Consider the following 22,987-nt stretch of genomic DNA (forward strand, 5'->3'; position numbering starts at 1 on the left):
ACAATGTGCCATCAGTATCAAATTCAACTGGATAAGCATTGCACTTTGATATTCAACAGCATTACCATAATTTAATCCCATCATCCAGGACTATAAATAAAAACAAAATACTGTGAATGTCTTCATAGACTAACAGAAGAGTGCTGGAGAAACTAAGCATCTGTGAAGAAAGTTCACATGGAGTCCAATACAACTCCTGAAAAAACAGACAATATAAAAGGCTTTGTACTTTTATATTGCTTGAGGATTGGACTTCTAAAGGATTGTGTAAAACAGAGGAGTCAAAACCTTTCATCTTGCACACAGCCAACAAGAAGGCAGCATCTGAAAAATAGGGACAATTTATATTGGTTCAGCCTGCTCGTCCTGTGTAAAAAGGAGAGACTGGTTGTAACTACCTGCTTTGCTGAAGACCCCTAAAGAGGGACTTTTTTTTTAAAAAAAAGCTGCTGTTTGTTACTGCTTCAATTGGAAGAAAGTCTGTTGTTAGAGAACAAGTTGAATTGGAGAGGAAAAAAAAACTTAAGAACAAGCTGCCCAATTGATTTCTCACATTTCTAAATTGGGAAAGATTTTTGCATTCAGGGTTGATTAAAAGAAAGTTAATAAAGAAGCATCAAGGCTATTTCCAGAAAAAGCCAAGTCAGCAAGATCTCAGATAATATGCATTAGATTTTACTGTCACATGTATTCAATACAGGGATACAAGAATACAGCAGTGACTTGACCACATGCCAGAATGGAGGCTCCAGAAGATTCTACACAATTCTTGCCTCCAATAACCCAGCGCTTTCTTCCTCAAAGCCAACCTCTACATAGAAATGGTCTTTTAGCAGAAGGGACTGTTTGCATGTAGGAGGATATTTAGAGGTACACATTTACACTAGCCAATTGTTCCATCTTTACTCATGGAGTTAACAAGCACTGGTTTATGAAACCAGGTTGATAGATCTTTAAAATCTGATTAATGTAGTATTTAGTTGATCATGACATTTCAAAATGTATGTTATCTTTTAATGTTAAAGTTTAGAAAGCATCGCTGTAGTAACCTGGCATATTCAAACTTCAAATTAATTATCTTTAATGATTTTTGTCCTACCTATGCAATTAAAATGTTAGTGGAAAATAGTTACTCTAAGATGGGTTATCAAAAGGTTAATAAAAAGTTTGATCTAAGAATTGGCCACTTCTCTGCAAAGCTTTGAATTCTAGTTTTTACGCTCAGTCTGCTTTATGCATGATTACAGAAGTAGTTGTATCTGATGTTTGACAACAAAGAAACCAATTTGCCCTGTGCAATTTATTAAAATGCTATCCAGAACCAACAAAATTTGGAGAATGGAGAACCATGCTATTTTACAATTCATTGGGACAAAGCATAATAGTATACCTTGTTAAAATCCTAGCACTTTAGCCACCATTTTCTGAAGATCCAGCCTTATTCAAAAGGTACTTGGAAAATATTTAGAAGAGACCACCCAAATTAATCGTTCTGAAATGTACTAGCTTCAGGAGAGACTCAACTGGCCCAATTAAGTAGCAGCTGTAGGAGAGTTTGTGACAGACTTTAGGGTTGGGGTTCTTATGGCACATCACAGTACTACCCCCTACCTCTGAGCCAGGAGACCCAGATTCAAGTCCACCTGCTCCAAAGGCATGCAATAACTGGTTTATCTAGTTGAAAGATGGGACAAGTCTTTAGATTCAAATCCATTTTGGTGAAAAAAAAATGGATGACTGGGTCTACATGGAATGAGGTAATGTCATACACTTTGTAATAGGATATAGCTTCACAGGTATTAAGCAGTTTCTCAAGAGTACTTGGAGATGTAAACCCTAAGTCATGGTTAGCATCTGCAACCACAAGATGAATTTTCTTCCATTTGACCTCAGGAATTTAGTTGTTAAAAACATCTAGGAAATATTTCCAATATTAGTATTGAAACCTTCTTTTTCACTTTTATTTAGGTATTGACCAGTAAATGTACAGGTAAACTTAATACTGTCTCTGTATATTCAAAGATGGAGTATTCAAAAATTGGCAGACTAAAAGAACATCCATTAGGGTCAGAGGTAAGCTGACTAGCAAGTAGACAGTCAGACCCAAAGTTTGAAGTTAAAAGTGCCAGTGGGACTTAAGGCAGAATTGAAAGTGCTTTATTCACTTGAGAATAAAGCTCATCTTTCAGCATATAGTCATCTTCAAAGGCCAGCACGTGTTACCCAATTCAACTGCCCTCAAACCAAATGACTTGCTCAGCCAGATGGCAGTTAAGATTGCTGAGGATCCAAAGGTCACATCTACCTCAAAAGGCAAAGCTTTGACCTCAATATAGGAAAAGGTTCAGTTAAAACTCAAGTTCGGAATTAGATACATTTATACAAAAGACATGTTTTATTATAATGTATATGACATCCAATCAGAACCAAGCCATCAAAACCAAATACCTTACAAAATCAAAGCTACCAAAATTAGAACAAAGCTCCATGTTGATTCACACTTGCCAAGAGCAAAACTAAATCCTTAAATTTCAGTTCTTTTAGTGCTTTAAGGTGGAAAATATAGTTTTTGTCTCACGTTGAATAAAGCTTGTGCTCTAATGCACAAGTGAACAGTTCACAACTTTGAGCATTGCCACAACTTTTATGTACCAAAAGTAGCTTTGGAATTCAGCAGGAATACATACATGCTCATGTTATGATTAGACAGCAGGTATTGCCATAGCTTTTGTTCCTAGCAAAAGTTTCAGATCAAATGCATGGCCCTTTCCTCATACATTCCTCAGACAGCCCTCTTCTGCACCACCTCCATTCCCCATTCCACCACTAACTAACCTCCATTCCACCACTAACTAAACCCCACGCAATAATGAGTCCTCCTGGTCCTCACCAACACCCCACCAGTCACCACATCATTCTCAAATACTTCTGCCAACTCCAAATAGACCCCACTGCTCAGGCTCATGCAACCACCATTCTCCCCCCCCCCCCCCCCCCCCCCCCAACGGCCAAAACAAACCACAACTCTATTGGAGAAATAACACTATCTTCTACCTGGGCACCCTACGGCCTGGAGGACTTCACACGGTCCTCCAATTTCAAAAACCTCCCTCCCTTCCACTGACCAACCAGGTCATATCCTTTACCCATCTTCACCTACCCTCACTTCATCACACTGCACCCACCTCCCCCAACACCCACCCCTAGTCCTGAAGGGTTCACCCAAAACATTGACTTCTGCACCTCCTGATGCTGCCTTCTTTCAGCCTCCTGCTTGTCTACTAAGAAACTCAGGCAAATTAAACCACAAATTGTTCTTATTTAGCACAATATTACTACACTGAAGATGTGTAGAAGAACAACTGACAGTTATACATCATGGGAAAAGACACCGGGAAAAGAGCGACTTGAACAAGAGTTCTTAAACAACCAATTGGAGTAGATCATGCAGCTCACTGAGCTTGCTCTGCCATTCAATATCATATACTGGATTAGTGGTGCTGGAAGAGCACAGCAGTTCAGGCAGCATCCAAGGAGCAGCAAAATCGACGTTTCAGGCAAAAGCCCTTCATCAGGACTTTTCCCCGAAACGTCGATTTCGCTGCTCCTTTGATGCTGCCTGAACTGCTGTGCTCTTCCAGCACCACTAATTAGTATTTGGTTTTCAGCATCTGCAGTTATTGTTTTTACCTCATTCAATATCATGGCTTACCTTAGGTTTCAACACCACTTTCCCCATCTGCTGCCCATAACCCTTGCTTCCTCGAGACATTAAAATATTATTCATCCCAGCTTTACAAAGTGTATCCAACGATAAAGTGCATACAACCATCTGGGAGGTACAAAATTCTAAAGATGCTCAATGCTTTGAATCAAATCATTTCTCACCTCAGCCTTTATAATAGCAACTTCAGAATAAATACTAAAACTAGCCAAAAATCAGAACCAAGAAGCATAACTCAGAAGCTGCACCCAATTCCTCCCTTCAAGCTGCTTCATTAACATTTACAACATAATAACACCATCTTTTTCAATTTCCATTTAAACAGTTTGTGGAATATCTTCAGATAAACATAGCAACATTAAACTCATTGAAAGATTTTCTTGTTTATACAGCCAGGACTTGTGTAACTGCATACTGTAAGCAGTAAACAGGATTAGTTTCATGGTGTTTTCAGGTAGAAGGAAGAACTACCTTACTGATTCTTAATTAATAATCCATTGATTGTATAAGTAACAATGTGCTTGCTCCAACCTAATAAGCTGACATACAATATTTGCCAAACTGAAATGACAGTCTTGTTATCACTAGAAAGAACAAAAAAGCAGCCTTGGAGAAAAAAAAAGAAAGGAAACTAACCAATGAATCAAAATTTAGTTCTTCAGAAGTCTTCAAAAGGTAGCTAAGGACTAGTCAATTTAGTGACAAACATCTTTATTCACAACTTATATCCTGCAGTTCAAGCATGAGCTATACCTACACAGACTAGTGCTGCATATCTTAATTGTTCAGAGATTGCTAGAAAGGTTAGATTCTAGAGGTGCTTAAAACCCTGCTTAATTCATGCCAAAATCATTTATTTTAAAATGTACAACTTCCTTGTTAAAGGAATGCCAATACTTTATGCAGAACCAGAAGTAGTTTTCTCAAGCACTCCTATCTCCCCCCTCTCACTTGAAACTTATGCCCTCTAGTTCTGGACTCCTTCACCCCAGGGAAGAGACTTGGTCTATTTACCCTAACCATGCCCCTCATGATTTTATAAACCTCTATAAAAGGTCACCCCTCTGCCTCATGTTCCAGAGTAACAGCCCCAGCCTATTCAGCCTCTCCCTATAGCTCAAATCCTCCAATCCTGGCAACATCCTTGCAAGTCTTTTCTGAACCCTTTCATGTTTCACAACATCCTTCCGATAGGACGGAGACCAGAACTGCATGCAATATTCCAAAAGTGGCCTAACCAAATGTCCTATACAAGTGCAACATGACCTCCAACTCCTGTACTCAATACTCCGACCAATAAAGGAAAACATACTATACACCTTCATTATCTCATCTACCTACAAACTTTCAACCTGCACTCCAAGATTTTTGTTCAGCAACACTTCCTAGGACCTTACCATTAAAGTACTGGATTAGTGGTGCTGGAAGAGCACAGCAGTTCAGCCAACATCCAACGAACAGCAAAATCGATGTTTCGGGCAAAAGCCCTTCATCAGGAAGGGCTTTTGCCCAAAACGTCGATTGCGCTGCTCGTTGGATGCTGCCTGAACTGCTGTGCACTTCCAGCACCACTAATCCAGTATTTGCTTTCCAGCATCTGCAGTCATTGTTTTTACCTTACCATTAAGGTGTCCAAGTCCTGCTAAGATTTGCTTCAGTTAAAAGAAAATGTTGATTTCCAGGTCAATTTAATCTTCAATGAAGCAAGCTATAAAACTGTAATGCTATTTACTTGGTATGCAGAGTCCATTTAACTTTCCTATTACCCACAAACTGAAGGCTTTTTGAGATAGTGCATCCACTGAGGATCACTTTTCAAAGTATATAGGAGAGGTTTCAGAAGGACTGAAGGTTTACAAAATGTCCAAAGTGAGACAATACAAGTGTACACTGGTCAATCTGGCCTCAGCAATGGACAAATTATAAACAGACGGTCAGACAGAAGGGGGGGGAAGGATTGGATAAAATCAGGGATAATCACAGCATAGTTGTGTTAAGGAAAGGTCAGTCTTGCTGACTTAATTGAGAAGTAACAAAGACTATTGTAGGCAGTTATGCACTGGATGTTTAGAAAGATGGATTTTTAGAAATGTTAGGCAACATATAGGATATGATGAAAGTTAACTTCCATACACTAGAGGGGTGTGGACAGCTGGATCCAAAATTAGTTCAGTAACAAAACAACGCCTGACAAGCATTTCTGAAATGGCAAGTAGTTTCTAGCACTGTTCTACAAGGCTCAAAGCTTGGCACTATCCAGTTTAAGGTATATTAATTTAGGTTTAAATGTCTGCAAAACTACCCAAACATGCCTCACAAACGGTTTGGTCATTGACAGCGCAGGAAAAGGATAGCTGTTGAGGGGAGGAAAATATGAATGGTTTGAGAAGATAAGTGGTAAATGGAATTCAATCCAATGATGAGGAAAGCAAAGGAATGCACAATAAAATGAGGATATCGTGAGGGATAGAGGAACACAGTCACCGTTAAACATGCAATGAGACCCTTCGGTCCATTAGTCTACACCAATGAGAAATTCTAAACTGATCAAGTCCCATTTGCCAGGATTTAGCCCATATCCCTCCAAACCCTCCTATTCATATTCTCCTAGGATATGCCTTTTAAAAAGTGTTGTAATTGTACCAGCCTCCACCACTTCCTCTGGCAGCTCATTACATACATGCACCATCCTCTGAAAAAGAATTGCACCTCTGGTGCCTTTTAAATCTTGCCCCCTCACTTTAATCCTATGCCCTCCCTACCCTAGAAAAGTGACTGGCTATTCACCTTCGTGACTTTAAAAGTTTCGAAGGTCACCCCTCAGCCTCCAACACTCCAAAGAAAACAGTCCCAGCTATTCAATCTTTTGTTCAAACCCTCAAAGCCCTGCAACATGCTTGTAAATCCTTTCTGAACCCTTTCAAGTTTCACAGTATCTTTCCTATGGCAGGGAGGCCACAACTGAACAATATTTGACAAGTAGCCTCACCAACATCCTGTACTCTCTGTACTGACCAATTGTCCCAAATGCCTTTACCACCCTGTCTACCCGCAACTCCACTTCAGAAAATTACCCATGTGCACCCCTAGCTTTCTTGGTTCAAAGATCTTACAGTGCATGCCACAGGTGGAAATAGGTATGTAAAGTGACAAATGGGATGATTTCCTCATTGATTCCTGTACTTTGCCCAATGATGTAACCATACAAAGTTGGGTCACAGGTGGAATGTGTACAGATCTGATCCCGTTACTCTACAGCAATTTTGTCCTTCCTGTAAGAGATTTATAAAAAAATGTCACAAACTACTTGCAGCTAGGAGGTAAAATTGAATTGCAGCCAAGGACTGTTTCCCTTAGAGGCAGCAGACTTAATGGGATGTACCATGAGTGGCTAATAGGTGCAATGCAGTGATACTATCCCTATCTCTAATCCAGGAGGCCTGGGTAATAAAACATCTGGAACAGGTCATTAGAGAAAATTATCTTTAATCAGGGGGCTTGAATAAAAAAAGTGGACAGGAAAGACCAGTTTTCCCCAAAGACATCAATTATCAAATGTACAGATTTATGACAAGACAGAGGGAACATGAGAAAATTATGCAGAGTACCAATTTCTGGAACTTGCTGCCCATTGTGATTGAAGAAATTCAAGCTCACTTAAAAAGAGAGACCTGGATCTGCACCTGAAGTATTGCAACTGTCAAGACTATGGACCAACTGCTGCAAGTGAGATCAGAATGAGAAGCCTTTATTCAATAGCAGACACCAAAATCTCTGCTATAAGTATTCTATGGTCTAGGTACTACATTTCAGAGATATTTCCCCAATTAAAGTGAATGTTTGACACCTCCCAAAAACATATGATAATTTTCGTTGTTAAAAGAGGAGGAATATTGGCTCATACCAATGAAGTTAAAACAGCTGGCCATGTTCTGATCAGACTGCTGTTTACAGGAACTTGCTATTTACCAATTACCTGGCATATTTTTCCCCTCACACTGGAAGTAATCAGGTCTGTAAAATGGTCATTGGAATGTCCCATGGTCACTAAATAGCATTTTGAAATGCAAGTTCATTCATGCTTTTAAAAATTCTTAGTTACTTACATGAATGATCTTGAACTATGTAAACCTAGCATTCAAACTTATCATCGAGTACACCTGGTTTTACTATTCATCCAAGGTGATGGAAAAAAAAAAGGCTGGCAAAAAAAAAACTTACCGTTGCATTCAAAAACCTCAGCTCAAAACTTCACAAGTCAGATAAATAATAGTGCATGCAGCTGCACAAATGCTGTGTCAACCTAATAAAACAGACTAAGCATTTTGCTTCATTTTATTCAGTTAAGGATGCAGGTATCACTAGCACGGTCTATCCCTCACTTGTTATGAGGACGGTGCGCAACTACTGCAGTCCACACAATTAATACATATGCTCAAGGAGAGTGGTGGCTTATGGTATTATTGGACTGTTAATCCAGAGACCTAGGTAATGTTCTGGGAACCCAGGTTCAAATCCCACCACAGCAGACAGTGAAATTTGAAGTAAGAATCTAATTAAGACCATGAATCCATTGTTCGTTGGAGATGGAGACTTTATAAAGCTCTGGTTAGGCCCCATTTGGAGTACTGTGTCCAGTTTTGGGCCCCACACCTCAGGAGGGACAGACAATAGGTGCAGGAGTAGGCCATTCTGCCCTTCAAGCCTGCACCACCATTCAATACGATCATGGCTGATCATCCTTAATCAGTATCCTGTTCCTACTTCATCTCGATAACCCTTTATTCTACTATCCTTGAGAGCTCTATCCAACTCTTAAATGAATCCAGAGACTAGGCCTCCACTGCCCTCTGGGACACAGCATTCCACACAGCCACCACTCTCTGGGTGAAGAAGTTTCTCCTCATCTGTCCTAAATGGTCTACCCCGTATTTTTAAGCTGTGTCCTCTGGTTCCGCACTCACCCATCAGTGGAAACATGTTTTCTGCCTCCAGAGTGCCCAATCCTTTAATAATTTTAAATGTCTCAAATCAGATCCCCTCTCAGTCTTCTACACAAGGGTATACAAGCCCAGTCACTCCAGTCTATCAGTGAAAGGTAATCCCGCCATTCCAGGAATTGAAATCGTGAACCTACGCTGCACTCCCTCAATAGCCAGAATGTCTTTCCTCAAATTGGAGACCAGGACTGCACACAATACTCCAGGTGTGGTCTCACCAGGGCCTTGTACAGCTTCAGAAGCTCTTTGCTTCTATACTCAATCCCGCTTGTTATGAAGGCCAGCATGCTATTAGCCTTCTTCACTACCTGCTGTACCTGCATGCTTACCTTCATTGACTGGTGTACAAGAACACCCAGATCTCTCTGTACTGCCCCTTTACCTCAATTGATTCCATTTTAGGTAGTAATCTGCCTTCCTGTTCTTGCCAATGTGGATAAATGTATGTTTATCCACATTAAACTGCATCTGACCACTCATCTAACCTGTCCAGGTCACCCTGTAATCTCCTAACATCCTCCTCACATTTCACCCTGCCACCCAGCTTAATATCATCAGCAAATTTGCTGATGTTATTACTAATACCATCTTCTATCATTAACATATATTGTAAAAAGCTGCAGTCTCAGTACTGATCCCTGCAGTACCCCACTGGTCACTGCCTGCCATTCCGAAATGGAGCAGTTTATCACTACTGTTTCCTATCAGCCAACCAACTTAGTACTTTGCCCCCAATACCATGTACCCCAATTTCGCTCACTAACCTCTTGTGTGGGACTTTATCAAAAGCTTTCTGAAAGTCCAGATACACTACATCTACTGGATCTCCCTCATCCATCTTCAGAGATACACAGCCAAAAAATTCCAGAAGATTAGTCAAGCATGATTTCCCCTTCATAAATCCATGCTGACTCTGACCTATCCTGTTACTACTATCCAGATGTGTCGTAATTTCGTCCTTTACAATAGACTCCAGCATCTTTCCCACCACTGAGGTCAGACTAACTGATCTATAAATTTCCTGCTTTTTCTCCCACCTTTCTTAAAAAGTGGTACAACATTAGCCATCCTCCAATCCGCAGGAATGGATCCCGAATCTATCGAACTCTAGAAAATAATCACCAACGCAATCCACGATTTTGAGCCACCTCCTTCAGTACCCTGGGGACTTATCAACCCTCAGACCTAACAGTCTCTCCAACACCAAATCCTGGCAAATACAAATTCCCTTCAGTTCAGGTCCTTCAGCTATTGTTAGCTCGGAGATTGCTTGTGTCTTCCCCAGTGAACACAGATCTGAAGTACCAATTCAATTCTTCTGCCATTTCTTTGTTCCCCGTAATATATTGCCCTGTTTCTGTCTTCAAGGGCCCAATTTTAGTCTTAACCATTTTTTTGCCTTTCACATACCTAAAAGAGCTTTTACGATCCTCCTTTATATTATTGGCCAGTTTACCTTCGTACCTCATTTTTTTTCTCTGCGTATTTCCTTCTTAGTAATCCTCTGTTCTTTAAAAGCTTCCCAGTCCTCCGTTTTCCCACTTATAAAGTTAAGAGAAAAAGTATAACATAGCAAAGATATGTTTAACTTCCCTTGTCAGCCACGGCCACCCATGCCTCCTCCTAGGATCTTTCTTCCTTTTTGGAATGAAATGATCCTGCAACTTCTGCATTATACATAGAAATATCCACCATTGTTCCTCCACGGTCATCCTTGCTAAGGTATTGCACCATTGAACTTTGGCCAGCTCCTCCCTCATAGCTCCATAGTTCCCTTTACGGAACAGAAATATTGTCACTTCCGATTGTTCCCTCACCCTCTCCCTCTCAAATTGCAGATTGAGGCTTATACTGGCACTGGAGAGTGAAATTGCCATACTGGCAATGGAGCGTGTCCAGCAGAGATTCACACAGCTGATCCATGGAATGGTAGATCTAACATATGACGAGCGGCTGAGGATCCTGGAATTGTACTCATTGGAGTTGAGAAGATGAAGGGGAGATCTAATAGAAACAAGATAATAGATGGCTTGGAAAGGGTGGATGCTAAGAAATTGTTTCCATTAGGCAGGGAGACTAGGACCAGTGGGCAGAGCCTTAAAATTAGAGGGGGTCAATTCAGAACAGAAATGCAGAGACATTTCTTCAGCCAGAGAGTGATGGGCCTGTGGAATTCATTGCTGCAGCGTGCAGTGGAGGTTGGGATGCTAAATGTCTTCAAGGCAGAGATTGATAAATTTTTGATGTCACAAGGAATTAAGGACTATGGGGAGAACGCGGTAAGTGGAGTTGAAATGCCCATCAGCCATGGTTAAATGGTGGAGTGGACTCGATGGGCCGAATGGCCTTACTTCCATTCCTATGTCTTATGGCCTTATACCCATCTGGTTCACTAATTCAGTTTAAGAGAGGGAATTGCCATCCATACCTGGTCTGGTATGTCTGAAGTCACAACACCAGGTTATAGTCCAACAGGTTTTTATTTTTGTTTAAAAATCACAAGCTTTCAGAGCACTGCTCCTTTGCCAGGTGAAGCCCATCAGACTTTGGCCACCCCCATCCAACAGTGGCATCCCCCCATCCATCACAACTTACATGTGACTCCAGGCCCACAGCAACATGGTTAACTTAACTGCCATCTGGACAATAATGCTGAATGAGCCCACAGTGCCCTCATCCCAAGAATGGTAAAGAACACCTCATAGGCTATTTTGGAAGCTTCTCAAATTTCTTGACTGCATTCTGCACTCAGTCAAGGCCAGTGTTTCTTCTGGAATGCAGCTCTTTTGCCCAAGATTGTAATAATGCCTGGAGCAGAAATGCCCTAAGACTAATTGGACCTGTGAGCAACTGTACAAGGGAGAGTTGGTATCAATGTTGCTGATCAAGAATAGACTTGCCTAGCTTTGAGTTAGGTGACATATCTGGGCAATTTTCCAATTTGACAGGTACATACCCAATTGTAACTGTATTTGAACTGCAAAAGGTACAGCTAGTTCTACAGCAGAGATCTTCAGATACTACAGCCAATACTGTCAGGGCCCATAACCTTTATTATATCCAATTCATTCAACAGTTTCTCTGCAATAAGGTCAAATTTGGCTGAAGATTCATATCTGTGATGCTGGGGCCCCAGGAGGAGGCAGGGATGACATTTTTAGGCTGAATTTGGTTGTATATCTGGTCTTATGCACTCACTCCAGGGGACACAGACATTTATGGAAACTCTTCAAAACAATTAGCTAACTACCCACCACCCCACACAATTAGAATACAACACCACTGCAGTGTTTATCTAATGCATAGGTTGAGTGTTTGTCACATATGTTGCCAAATTGTTTGCTCAAAAAAGATATTTCTGATGCTGCTCTTGGCATACTGTCTATAATCTTCCAACTTGGTTGGTGTGGTCAGCTACTGCTCCATGAAGACTTGCTGAGCTACCAGATTTGCAATGAAAGAAAAAAAAAGGAGTCTGCACAGTCCTTTGCACATGCAGTCACCAATACAAATCCTGTCAGTTACAATAGGTGGAATTGCAAGACCAATAAGGTAGTCAAATAAGTTTTGCCTCCACCACCTATAAGAGGCTCAACTTTTTGTCAAAAAACAAAATTACTGCACCTCTGCTAATGGCTATGAAGTTTCTAACTAGAATTCATGTATCCTTGCTACTCCTCCGCCTTCTCCAAGTGCTGTTCAACATTGGAGAATACAAATTCAACAGTTGACTGATAGTTTAAAAACAAACCACAGTAGACTTCCTCATGTCAAGCGACAACTATAGCTCCTCGATTTCTCTCTACTTTCCTCAGCCACAAGGCAATGTTTACCTCATTCTGATCCATGGAGACCACTCCAGAACTAAATTCTAGATGATACAAACCAATGCTCTGATCATCTCTGCAGATTCCTCAAAACACATGGGATGCAAGCCATTGGGTAATCAGAGTCACAGAGACAAAGCACAGAAACAGAGCCTTGGTCCAATTTGTCCATGCGAACCAGATATCCCAAACCATTCTAGTCCCACCTGCCAGCACCCAGCCCATATCCCTCCAAACCCTTCATATACCCATCCAGATACCTTTTAAAATGCTGCAATTGTATAGCCTCCACCACTTCCTCTGGCAGCTCGTTCCATACACATACCACACCCTGCATAAAAAAAGTTGCCCCTTAAGTCTCATATCTTTCCCCTCACCCTAAACCTATGCCCTCTAATTCTGGACACCCCCCACCCCAGGGAAAAGATCTGTCTATTTACCCTACCCAAGCCCCTCGATTTTATAAACCGATAAAAAGGTCACCCCTCAGCCTCCAATGCTCCAGGGAAAACAGCCCCATCCTATTCAACATCTCCCTAAAGCTCAAATCCTCCAACCCTGGCAACATCCTTGAAAACCTTTTCTGAACGCTTTCAAGTTTCACAACATCCTTCCAATAGGAAGGAAACCAGAATTGCTTGCAATATCCCAAAAGTGGCCTAACCAAAGTCCTGTACAGCTGCAACATTACCTCCCAACTCCTGTACTCAATACTCTGACCAATAAAGGAAAGCGCACCAAACGCCTTCTTCACTATCCTATCTACCTGTGACTACTTTCAAGGATCTATGAACTTGCACTCCAAGGTCCTGACCATTAAGCATACATGTCTTGCTAAGATTTGCTGTCCCAAAACGCAACACCTCACATTTCTGAATTAAACTCCATCTCAGCCCGTTGGCCCATCCGTTCAAGATCCCATTGTAATCTGAGATAACCTCCTTTGCTGTCCACTACACCTCCAATTTTAGTGTCATCTGCAAACTCACTAACTATACCTCTTATGCTCACATCAATTGTTCTATGTTCTAAGTAGCAGACAGTACTGATTCTTGTGGCACTCCACTAGTCACAGGCCTCCAGTCTGAAGAAACATAACCCTGCACCACCACCATCTTCTACATCTGAGCCAGTTCTGTATCCAAATTGATTATTTTCCCTGTATTCCATGAGATCTAACCTTACCAACCAGACTCTAATGGGGAACCTTGTCAAACATCTTGCTAGAATCCATACAGAGCAAATCCACCGCTCTGTCCTCAATCCTCTTACTTCTTTTGAGAGACATGATTTCCAACACACAAAGCCATGTTGACTATCCATAATCAGTTCTTGCCTTTCCAAATACACGTACATCCTGTCCCTCAGGATTCCCTTCAACTTGCCCACCACCGACATCAGGCTCACTCGTCTATAGTTCCCTGGTTTGTCTTCACCACCCTTCTTAAATAGTGGCACCACGTTATCCAGCCTGCCAGCACCTCACCTGTGACTATCGATGATACAAATACCTCAGCAAAAAGGCCCAGCTTCCCAGAGTTCTAGGGTACACCTGATCAGGATGAAAATGTCATTTTTATTTATTAATCTGCTTCTTCTCCTGGAGAATTAGCAGATCCAAAACAGATTGCTGCTGATAAAGGAAGCTTAGAAGACAGTGAAGTAGGGCATCTGAGCCCAGGGCTCTTCCACTCTCTCAATCCCCTTATCTCTTGATGAAGAGCTCAGTTGCAGCAACAGCATCAGAGGTGGCAAATGGGCCCAGCAATGCAGACTCCTAACAGTGGAGTTTGATTTCCCAGCAGCTTCTGCATCACTGAGACAGTCCTAGCACCAATTAATGGCTGCTGCAGATCAGAGTTAAATCCAGTACAAGACTTAGTGGCGTCAGCAAGGTGAGCCCAAAGCAGACTCATGGCTGTGCTAGTTAAGTTTGACCTCTTCAGTACTTGGCTGCGTTGGTGGCATCTGCATTGGTGAGGTGCAGCAAGGACTAAGACAAGGGAATTGGTAGAAGCGAGATAGTGAAATGTAGCAATGTTCATTCCAGACGGCTAGAGTTGTAAAGGGGGACTTGTGCCATGCCTTCATGTCCATGGCAGAAGACTCAAGGACAGTAAAGTTGGGTACTTTATTCCTTCATTTTCTGCCTTTATATTCTATGATTTACAGGGTTTTGTGTGTTTTAAAACAGCATTGGAGTGATGACACTATGCAACATTTTCCACTATTTTTCACAAGATATACAAGGGAATAAAACAAAAGGTGTGCCTGCCTTTTGTTTCTTAAATTCACACAGATTCTGTACAGTGATTTCACAAGCCAATGCCAACTCCAACATGTGCGTTACTTTTCAGGGCTATCTACTTCTTCCAAAAGAGTCAAATATTCCATTCCCAATGTATTCACTGCAACCACTATGCTTATTCAAATCAAACCCTTTCCTATTAATTTATCTACATTACCACAAGTGTAGAGATATGATACAGTATTCTTTAATACATTACCTTTGAGTTTGGTTGATGTTCTTCAGCAGTTGAAAACATCAGTGAAGCAAATGAACAGGGGGTATGCACAAAAGGTCAAACAAGCCTAGGGACAATTGGCAAGTGGAATGAGGAAGTACACATTTTGCAGAAATTAGTGTGGGGCTTGATTTATTATTGTCACATGTACCTAGATAGCAAGCAGCTTGGTTTTGCATGCAGTACAGATCATACTGTACAAAGTGTATTATAGTAACAAAACAGGAGGATCAAGGACAGCCATAAATAATTGCAAACACCATGTCAACAAAAGACAGTGATATGAAAGTGAAGGAGCAGAAAAACAGAACAAGTGGAAAAAAATGGAGACAAATTTCAGAGGCTCAAAAAGAATGCTGGCCAGGAAAGAGGATCAAAATCAAGCGTGTTCATGGCGAGAGCAACTAAACTGCTGCTCTCAAATCACAGCAATGCATTCCCTAGTGGCAAAAATGAAATGCGGAGAACACAGGAGGTAGGCTTAAAAAGACGACTGTGCACAGTGGAGAAAAGATGCAATAAATTTCTTTGCAAATCCAAATACTTAATTTTGGCAGAGTTCAGCCAGATTTGGTAATAATGGCAAAGTTAGTCTGTGCACTTTGGATTCAATTAAGACTAAAAGTAAACACAGACAAGGAGAATAACCTGGAAGAGAAAATTTTATTTTAAGGCATTAAAAAGCAGTGTTGAACAGATTGGCAGCTAAAGAATTATGACAAATGGAAAAAAACGTGCATTCAGCAACGTGTTTTTAAAAAGGAAGGGGTGTAAAGGGAATCAATGCTGCTGCAAAGAAATCAAGATACTGAAGAGAAAAAAAGTGTATACAAAACACCAAGATTATGGGGATCAATCATGCATAGATGGGTAAGGGGATTTAACAGGGAAAAGGATATTGAAGGAGAGAGTATGCGATCCTGTTAACGATATTAAAAAAGTTTATAGCATCCTATAGATTCCAGTATAGAAATTTAGTACACTAGCAGTGGGCTAAACAACCACTCAGTTGCTAGCTACTTGTGCAATTAAATGTACAAATTCTTAAGCTACTTAAAACATACTAGAAAGCAACTTCGTGATCTCAACTCAATGTCCCAAAAATCAAAGTTAATGGAACTAAACTAGCGATATCATAAAGCTAGTTTCTTAGCTATCTCATCCAAAAGAGAACTAAAGTCACCAGATGGCCTCACCTGAGCAAATATTAAATAACTTCTAACAGAAGCCTGATTATGATTAACCATATGGTCTTACACCAAATAAGGAGGAGCTAAAAATCACATCACCGGGTTATAGTCCAACAGGTTTATTTGGAAGTATAGCTTTCGGAGTGCTGCTCCTCCTCCAGGTGGTGAGTAGGACAAGATCATAAGACAATTCATGGCAAATATAAGCTATAAATGGTCTTATGATCTTGTCCCACAAGTTACCCAATGAAGAAGCAACACACTGAAAGCTAGTTCTTCCAAATAAATTTGTACTATAAACTGGTGTTGAGAGATTTTTAAACTGTGTCTAACCCCAACAGCTCCACATTATGGCTACCAAATAAGTTAAATCCTTTCAGTGCCAAATGTACATATTATTGTGACCTAGAGTCCACTACCTCAAGAGTGAACAAAACCCAAGTCATTAGAGAATAAGTTGCCCTTTCAACTTCATTGGGGCAATACCACATAGGTTTCAATAAATCACCTTATCCAATATAGAATTTTGAGCATTACCAGTGCAAGAGTAGAGAACAATTAAAATGAGAGAATGCAATTGGTGTCCACCACTAATCGTGTATTTATAGCAACCTGGATGCAAAAAAAGCTGCAAGTACTCCCAGAGAGTACAACATACTAGTGATTATTTTATTACTATGATAAGCTTACAGCTGATCATTCAGTGGCCATCATGACACTATCATTGTCACTCCCAGATGCAGAATGTAAATAGAAGTTACTATTTAAGCAAATTTAAAGTCAACCCCAAGGTTGAGGCAAACTTATGTTCAAAAGTCACAGGCTAACCTGCAACTTAATTCTAATCAAGCTAGTTGTTGCAATTAAAACAAACTTATCCACAAAAGCAAATTTTGCACATATACTAAAAAAGGTATCTAACCGCCTTTAAATATCAACACCCTGGATGAGTACAAATTAGAACTTTTACAAAAAGCTTAGAGACGACAGGTAGATTTCTGCAGCTGAGAAGATAAAGCAAACAAATAGCAAAAAGTGATCCACATCTTTGGAAGCTGTACTGGAATGATACTTGAATAAAGTCCAAATCCATAGGTTTTTTTCATAATGCATTCATAGTAACTTGCATGTTACTAACTTCCTTACATTAGTTTACCAGAGATATAGGAGGAAAGTCAAGTCCAATATTATCCTTGGCTGAACTAAGAAAAGCCCAGATTCCAAACTGTCCGCCTGCAAGTACAAGACGTTTAAAATCAATTTACACTTAAGTCATTCCAAATACAGCAAAGACCAAGTGATCCTGACACTTCTCAGCTGGGTAGGTCTCAATGAGCCTGCTTACAGATTGAAAAAGGTTCTTTGAAGCAAATCCTTCCAAATATTAAAATAAAGAGTTGGGTCAGTTGAAAATCCTATATATAATTGACAAAAATAAAGTTTAAAAACACATCTACTCATTTCAGCATACCACTTGTTTTTGGCAGATAAAGTAGTTTAGGTCTGTCTGACATGGAAACTGCGCCCTCCCACCACAGCTAAGCTGAACTGCATAGTCATGTCATACAGGCCTGAAGGGGAGGGGGGGGGGCGAGAAAGAATAATCAGAACAAGTGCTCATACACAAAAACCACAAGAGGAAGGAAGAAAAAGAAATCTACTTTGGCATTGAGATGCAGAAATGTGTAAGCCACAAACACTAGAAAGCAAAATTCCTAGAGAGAGTTTGATTAACAGCAATTTCTTGCACAAGTGAAGATGAAAACTCAGCAAAAAAAAAAGGGCAGGCTCAAATGGGCCTAATTTTTACATGTTTCAATTTGAATTTAAGAAGCAACGCAAACACAAGTCCTAGAGTTACAGACAAGAATACTTTCTAGAAATAATTTCACAATCCACAGCCTCTGCCAGAACCCCCACCAAAAAGTACAATTTCATAAATTCACCCCGAAACACCAATTAGAATAAGAATGAAGCAAGCCATGGCTCATCTTAGTTTCTCCTATTTACACAAAACCTTCATCGTAATACTGCAGAAAGATCAGGCTATGGATGCATAAAAGAAAGGAAAACTAAAATATTTCCCTTTAAAAGTTGCAGTGATTCATAAGCTGTAGAAAAAGATAAGCACTGTCAGCTGTTTCCATAACGAAAACCCCGAATTTTAACGATTAAGAAGGAGAAATTTGAAATTGGAAACCTCCATGGTTATAGACAGAGAATGACAGGGCTGGCCACACAGCAAGTTTTCTAGAATTTTCTACCAGAATCAGCAATCGGCCTTTACACTGGGAAAAAATTCTTACCAAAAATCAAAATAAATATTAAAAAAAAAGACATTTCTAATTTCAAACATGCACTTTTGATTTAATCAGAAGGATTTTTTTTTAAAATTAGATGCAAAACAGCAAGCATAGAATTAAAAAAAAACATTTCGCAAACGAGATTAGTTAACCCTCTAGTAAGAGAGCCAACAGTCTGAAAAGAACATTTCAGAAGTGCTTATAATTAGGGGTAGAAGGGCAATTTTAAACAATATTCCTTCCCTCTCCCCCCCCCCCCACCGTCTTCTGGGTCCTTGAGGAGACAGTTCAATGTTGTCTCTCTTCACCACCCTCACACCTCTCCAATAGTGATCACCGGGGGGGAAAGAAAGAGAGAGAGAGAGAGAGAATGTGGGGGAGGAGAGGAGGGGGAGAGGGGACGGAGAGTGGGGTGGTGGGGGTGGGGAAGAAAAGTGGGAGTGGGGGGTGGGGGAGGGAGGGGAGGAGGAAAGAGGGAGACGGCGCCATTTTACAACCGCACACACCGGCACGATTAGCGGTCAGGGCCTGGCCAGAGAGTGGCTTCCTTTAACAGAATTCATTCTTTTTCGTTAAATAAACCCTCCTTTTTCGATTATGAAGCGAAAAAAAAACATCTTTTTTTAAAAACAAAAGGGGGGGGATACCTCTCCTCTTCTCCCCCCCGAAAAAAAAAGACAATTTTTCGATATGCTGCATATCCAAAAAAAAACAAAGAACATGATTTGGGGGGGGGGGGGGGGTGAAGAAAATCTGGTCGACAGGTGAGGGAAATAAACACTTGCATTTCTCACCCCCCCAAATCAAGATGTTAGAAGTCGATGACTGAATCGGTTTTGTTAGAAATAAAACGTTTCGTTCGATTTTCCCGACCACCCCTTAGTATTAAAAGGTTAATAACGTTCCCTTCCCCTCCACCCGTTTAAAAAAAAAAGAGGGGAATATAAATTAAACTCCCTCGTCCTCACCGTTACAACCGAGAAGGTGCCTCCGGGAGCCGCTGCCCAGACGTACTTGGCGTCCGTGTAGCCAACGACGGCCGAGTCCTGGCAGTTTCCATCGGCCATCAGGTTCTCCACATAACAGTACCAGCCCGACATGGTCTAACACTAGACACAGATATATATATATATATATATCTCCCTCACTCGGAGAGGAAATAATAAAAAGAGGAGAAAATAATAAAAAAAATCAAAGGGTGGGGGGGAAAGAAAAGAGGTAACTAGCCCCAAATGAGAAAAACTCCCAGCTCACAGATGAGGAGGGGGATAAAAAAATGGCTCTCTTCAAGAAAGAGGGGGAAACTTCCAAAAAAAAAAGGGGAAATTCTCTTTTCGGCTTCCCGTTAAAAACCTATACAACTTTTTTTTGTTCCCCTCTTCCTCCTCGGTGTTGCCTTATCCTTTTTATTTTGAGCCCCCCCCTCCAACCTCTTTCCTTTCTTCACCCGCTCGCTCACTCTCCAGACTGAAGCTCTCCGTTATAATGAGGCGGAGCGGGAGCGAGGAAATCAGCACGCGGAGCGCGCCCCCGCGCCGCCAAGGCCGCGCGAGGAGGGGAGGGGAGGGGAGGGGAGGTGGGGGGGATGGATGGATGGACGGAGGGAGGAACTTCTCCTCGCGCCCTCCTGCGCGCTACCCCGCAGCGCCCTCATCTCGCGCCTCGCCGCGCGCGACCCGGCTCAGCCGCACTCTGCCTCCAATTCCCCCTCCCCCCCCCGCTACCGAGAGGATAGCAGCCATGGGGTTGGGCCGAAGGGTTACAAAGGGCACAGGACGACTAACCTTACGGATTAACTCCACTCGGAAAAACACAGCAACCTACATTTACAGCACTTAACTTTGTCCACCCCAGTCCAGCACCGGCACCTTCTCATCATTACAACAGCTACCTTGCAGTTTGGAAATATGGGACCCATTGTCAATTGCAACAGATATTTTCTAAGGACCCGTTCGGGGTTCTGAATTTAACTTGATTTGATTTATCGTAGTCACATGTACTTAAATGCAGTGAAAAGTTTTGTGGTAAAGGCAGATCAGAGCAAACAAGGACATATAGATCATGCAGTCTTTAGACAAACTGAGCCATACACGGTTAGGGCTGCACAGGATTTGTGCAAAGCAAGATCAACATTATTTGAAGTTAGAGGGGTCAGCAGTCTAATAGCAGCAGGGGAAAAAGCTGCTTTGACAAAGGGTCAGTTAGACTCCAAACGTCAGCTCTTTTCTCTCCTTCAAGATGCTGCCAGACCTGCTGAGATTTTCCAGCATTTTGTCTCTTGGGGTGAGGGAAAAACGCTGTTCTTGTACCTGTTGGTATTGTGTTCAAGTTTCATATCATCTGCCTGATGGAAGAGAGCATTACTGTGTTGGGAGGAGTCTTTGATGAAATTGGCAGCCTTGACTGGGCAACAAGAAGTGGAAATGGAGTCCATGGATGGAAGGTTGGCTTCTGTGATGGTCTGGGCTATGCATGCAACTTTCTACAGTATCTTACCATTCTGGGCAGAGTAGGGGCCGTGGTTAGAATGTCTCTGGTTGGGGATGGTCATTGCCTGAGCCTGACATCGCTGTAGCGTGAACGTTGCTTGCCACTTGACAGTCGAAGCCTGGATGTTGTCCAAATCTTATTGCAATTGAACATGGACTGCTTCAGCACCTGAAGAGTTGTGAATGTTGCTGAAAATTGTGCAATGATCAATGAACATCTCCACTTCTAACTTTACAATGGAGGGAAAGTCGTGTATTTTTGGTGTAGACTCAATGAACTGAAGGGCCTCTTCTGCACTGCATGATTCTATGTAATGTCACGTCTCGGGTAGGTAGGACCTGAACCCAGACTTCACGTTCAGAGATAGAGACACTACCATTGAATCACAAGAACACCACATCAATTGGAACTTCAGTTTAGACTCAATTAGGAACAGGACTCAGATCATGGAGCCTGCTCTGCCATTCAGTAGAATCTTGGTTGATCTGAATATTCCATATTCCTGCTCCCCATCACCCCTTTCATCACCTTGCTCATCAAGAATCTAAATGCCTTGCCTTAAAAATTTGCAAAAATTGCCTTTCAAGGAAGAAAGTTGCTAAGATTTGGGATTATCTGTGAGAAAAATTTTCCTTATCCCTGACTTAAATGGGCAACCACTTATTTTTAAACAGTGACCCTCCCACCCCTCGTTCAAGAGTCTCCCACAAGAGAAAACACCCTTTCCACGTGCATCCTATCAAGACTTCCTAAGATCTAATGTGCTTTGAGAAGAACAACAGACTAATTGGTATCAATCTTACCAATACATCTCAATTATAAAAAAAATTCTCAATAATAGGTGGCTAACAAGAAATTATTTCTGCTCCCAAAGCCCCCATCCCATCATCGTAAGGCCATAAGAAATAGGAACAGGAGTTGGCCATTCAGTCCTTTGAACTTGCTCCACCATTCAATAGGATCATGGCTGATCTCGCATTCCTAAACTCTACTTTCCTGCCTTTTCTCCCCATAACCCTTGATTCCCTTACTGATCAAGAATCTATCTCATCCTTAAACACACAAGATTCTGCCGCCACAAGTTCTCTGTGGCAAAGGTTTCCAAAGACTCAGAATGTTCTGAAAAAAGAAATTCCTCCTTATATCAGTCTTAAATTGGTGCCTATTTATTCTGAAACTGTGTCCTCTGGTCCTGGACTCTCTCATGAGGGGAACTTTTTCTAAGCACTTACCCTGGTCAAGCCCCTTATGAATCCTATGCATTTCAATGAGATACCTCATTCTTCTAAACTCTAATTAGTACAATCCCAACCTGTTTAGCCTTTGTTTGTAAGAGTATTCCTCCATACCATTCTGAAGAACTGTCACTGGACCCGAAACATTAACTCCAATTTCTCTCCACAGATGCTGAAATTGGCTGAGTTTTTCAAGCAATTTCTGTTTTAGTATAATCCCAGTGAACCTTCTCTGAACTGCCTTCAATAAAATGATATATTTTCAAAAATTATGGGACTGAAACTGCTCACAATACTCCAGATGTGGTCTCACTAGCATCTTGTACAGTTATAGTAAGCCTTCCCTACTCTTACACTCCAAACCCCTTGAAATAAGGGCCAACATTCCATTAGCTTTCCTGATTACCTGCTACACCTATGTGCTAGACTTCTGTGTTACATGCCCAAGTATCCTGAGCTATGGAATCTAGAACTGTGGTTCATAATTTTTAAATAAGGGTTCAGTCAAATAAGGAAGAAGATGAAAAACAATTTTCTTTAATTTGGAAATTTCTTATCTATGGAGTTAAGGGGAAAAGTCAGCCATGATCTTATTGAATGGCAGAGCAGACTCAAAGGGCTGAATTACCTACTCCTGCTTTTCTTTTTCTGATGTTCTTATTTTGCAGTAACTTGAGCAAATAGTTTATTGTC

The 22,987-nt window shown here is 41.2% G+C and overlaps 1 protein-coding gene across 2 annotated transcripts in view; it reads right to left on the reverse strand.

Moving 5' to 3' along the window:
- Nucleotides 1–20,086, reverse strand: part of LOC140478728 (profilin-2-like) — a 65,556-nt gene extending 45,470 nt beyond the window's left edge. The window contains exon 1 of one of the 2 annotated variants that reach the window (XM_072572038.1): nucleotides 19,538–20,086. In XM_072572038.1, coding sequence (XP_072428139.1) covers nucleotides 19,538–19,669 — 132 coding nt within the window. In that variant the 5' untranslated portion in view covers nucleotides 19,670–20,086. The remainder of the gene's footprint in view (nucleotides 1–19,537) is intronic. The other variant, XM_072572037.1, reaches the window with a different exon arrangement.
- Nucleotides 20,087–22,987: the final 2,901 nt, after the last annotated feature.

This window comes from Chiloscyllium punctatum, chromosome 6 (assembly GCF_047496795.1).
Source record: "Chiloscyllium punctatum isolate Juve2018m chromosome 6, sChiPun1.3, whole genome shotgun sequence".
Taxonomy (NCBI): Eukaryota; Metazoa; Chordata; class Chondrichthyes; order Orectolobiformes; family Hemiscylliidae; genus Chiloscyllium; species Chiloscyllium punctatum.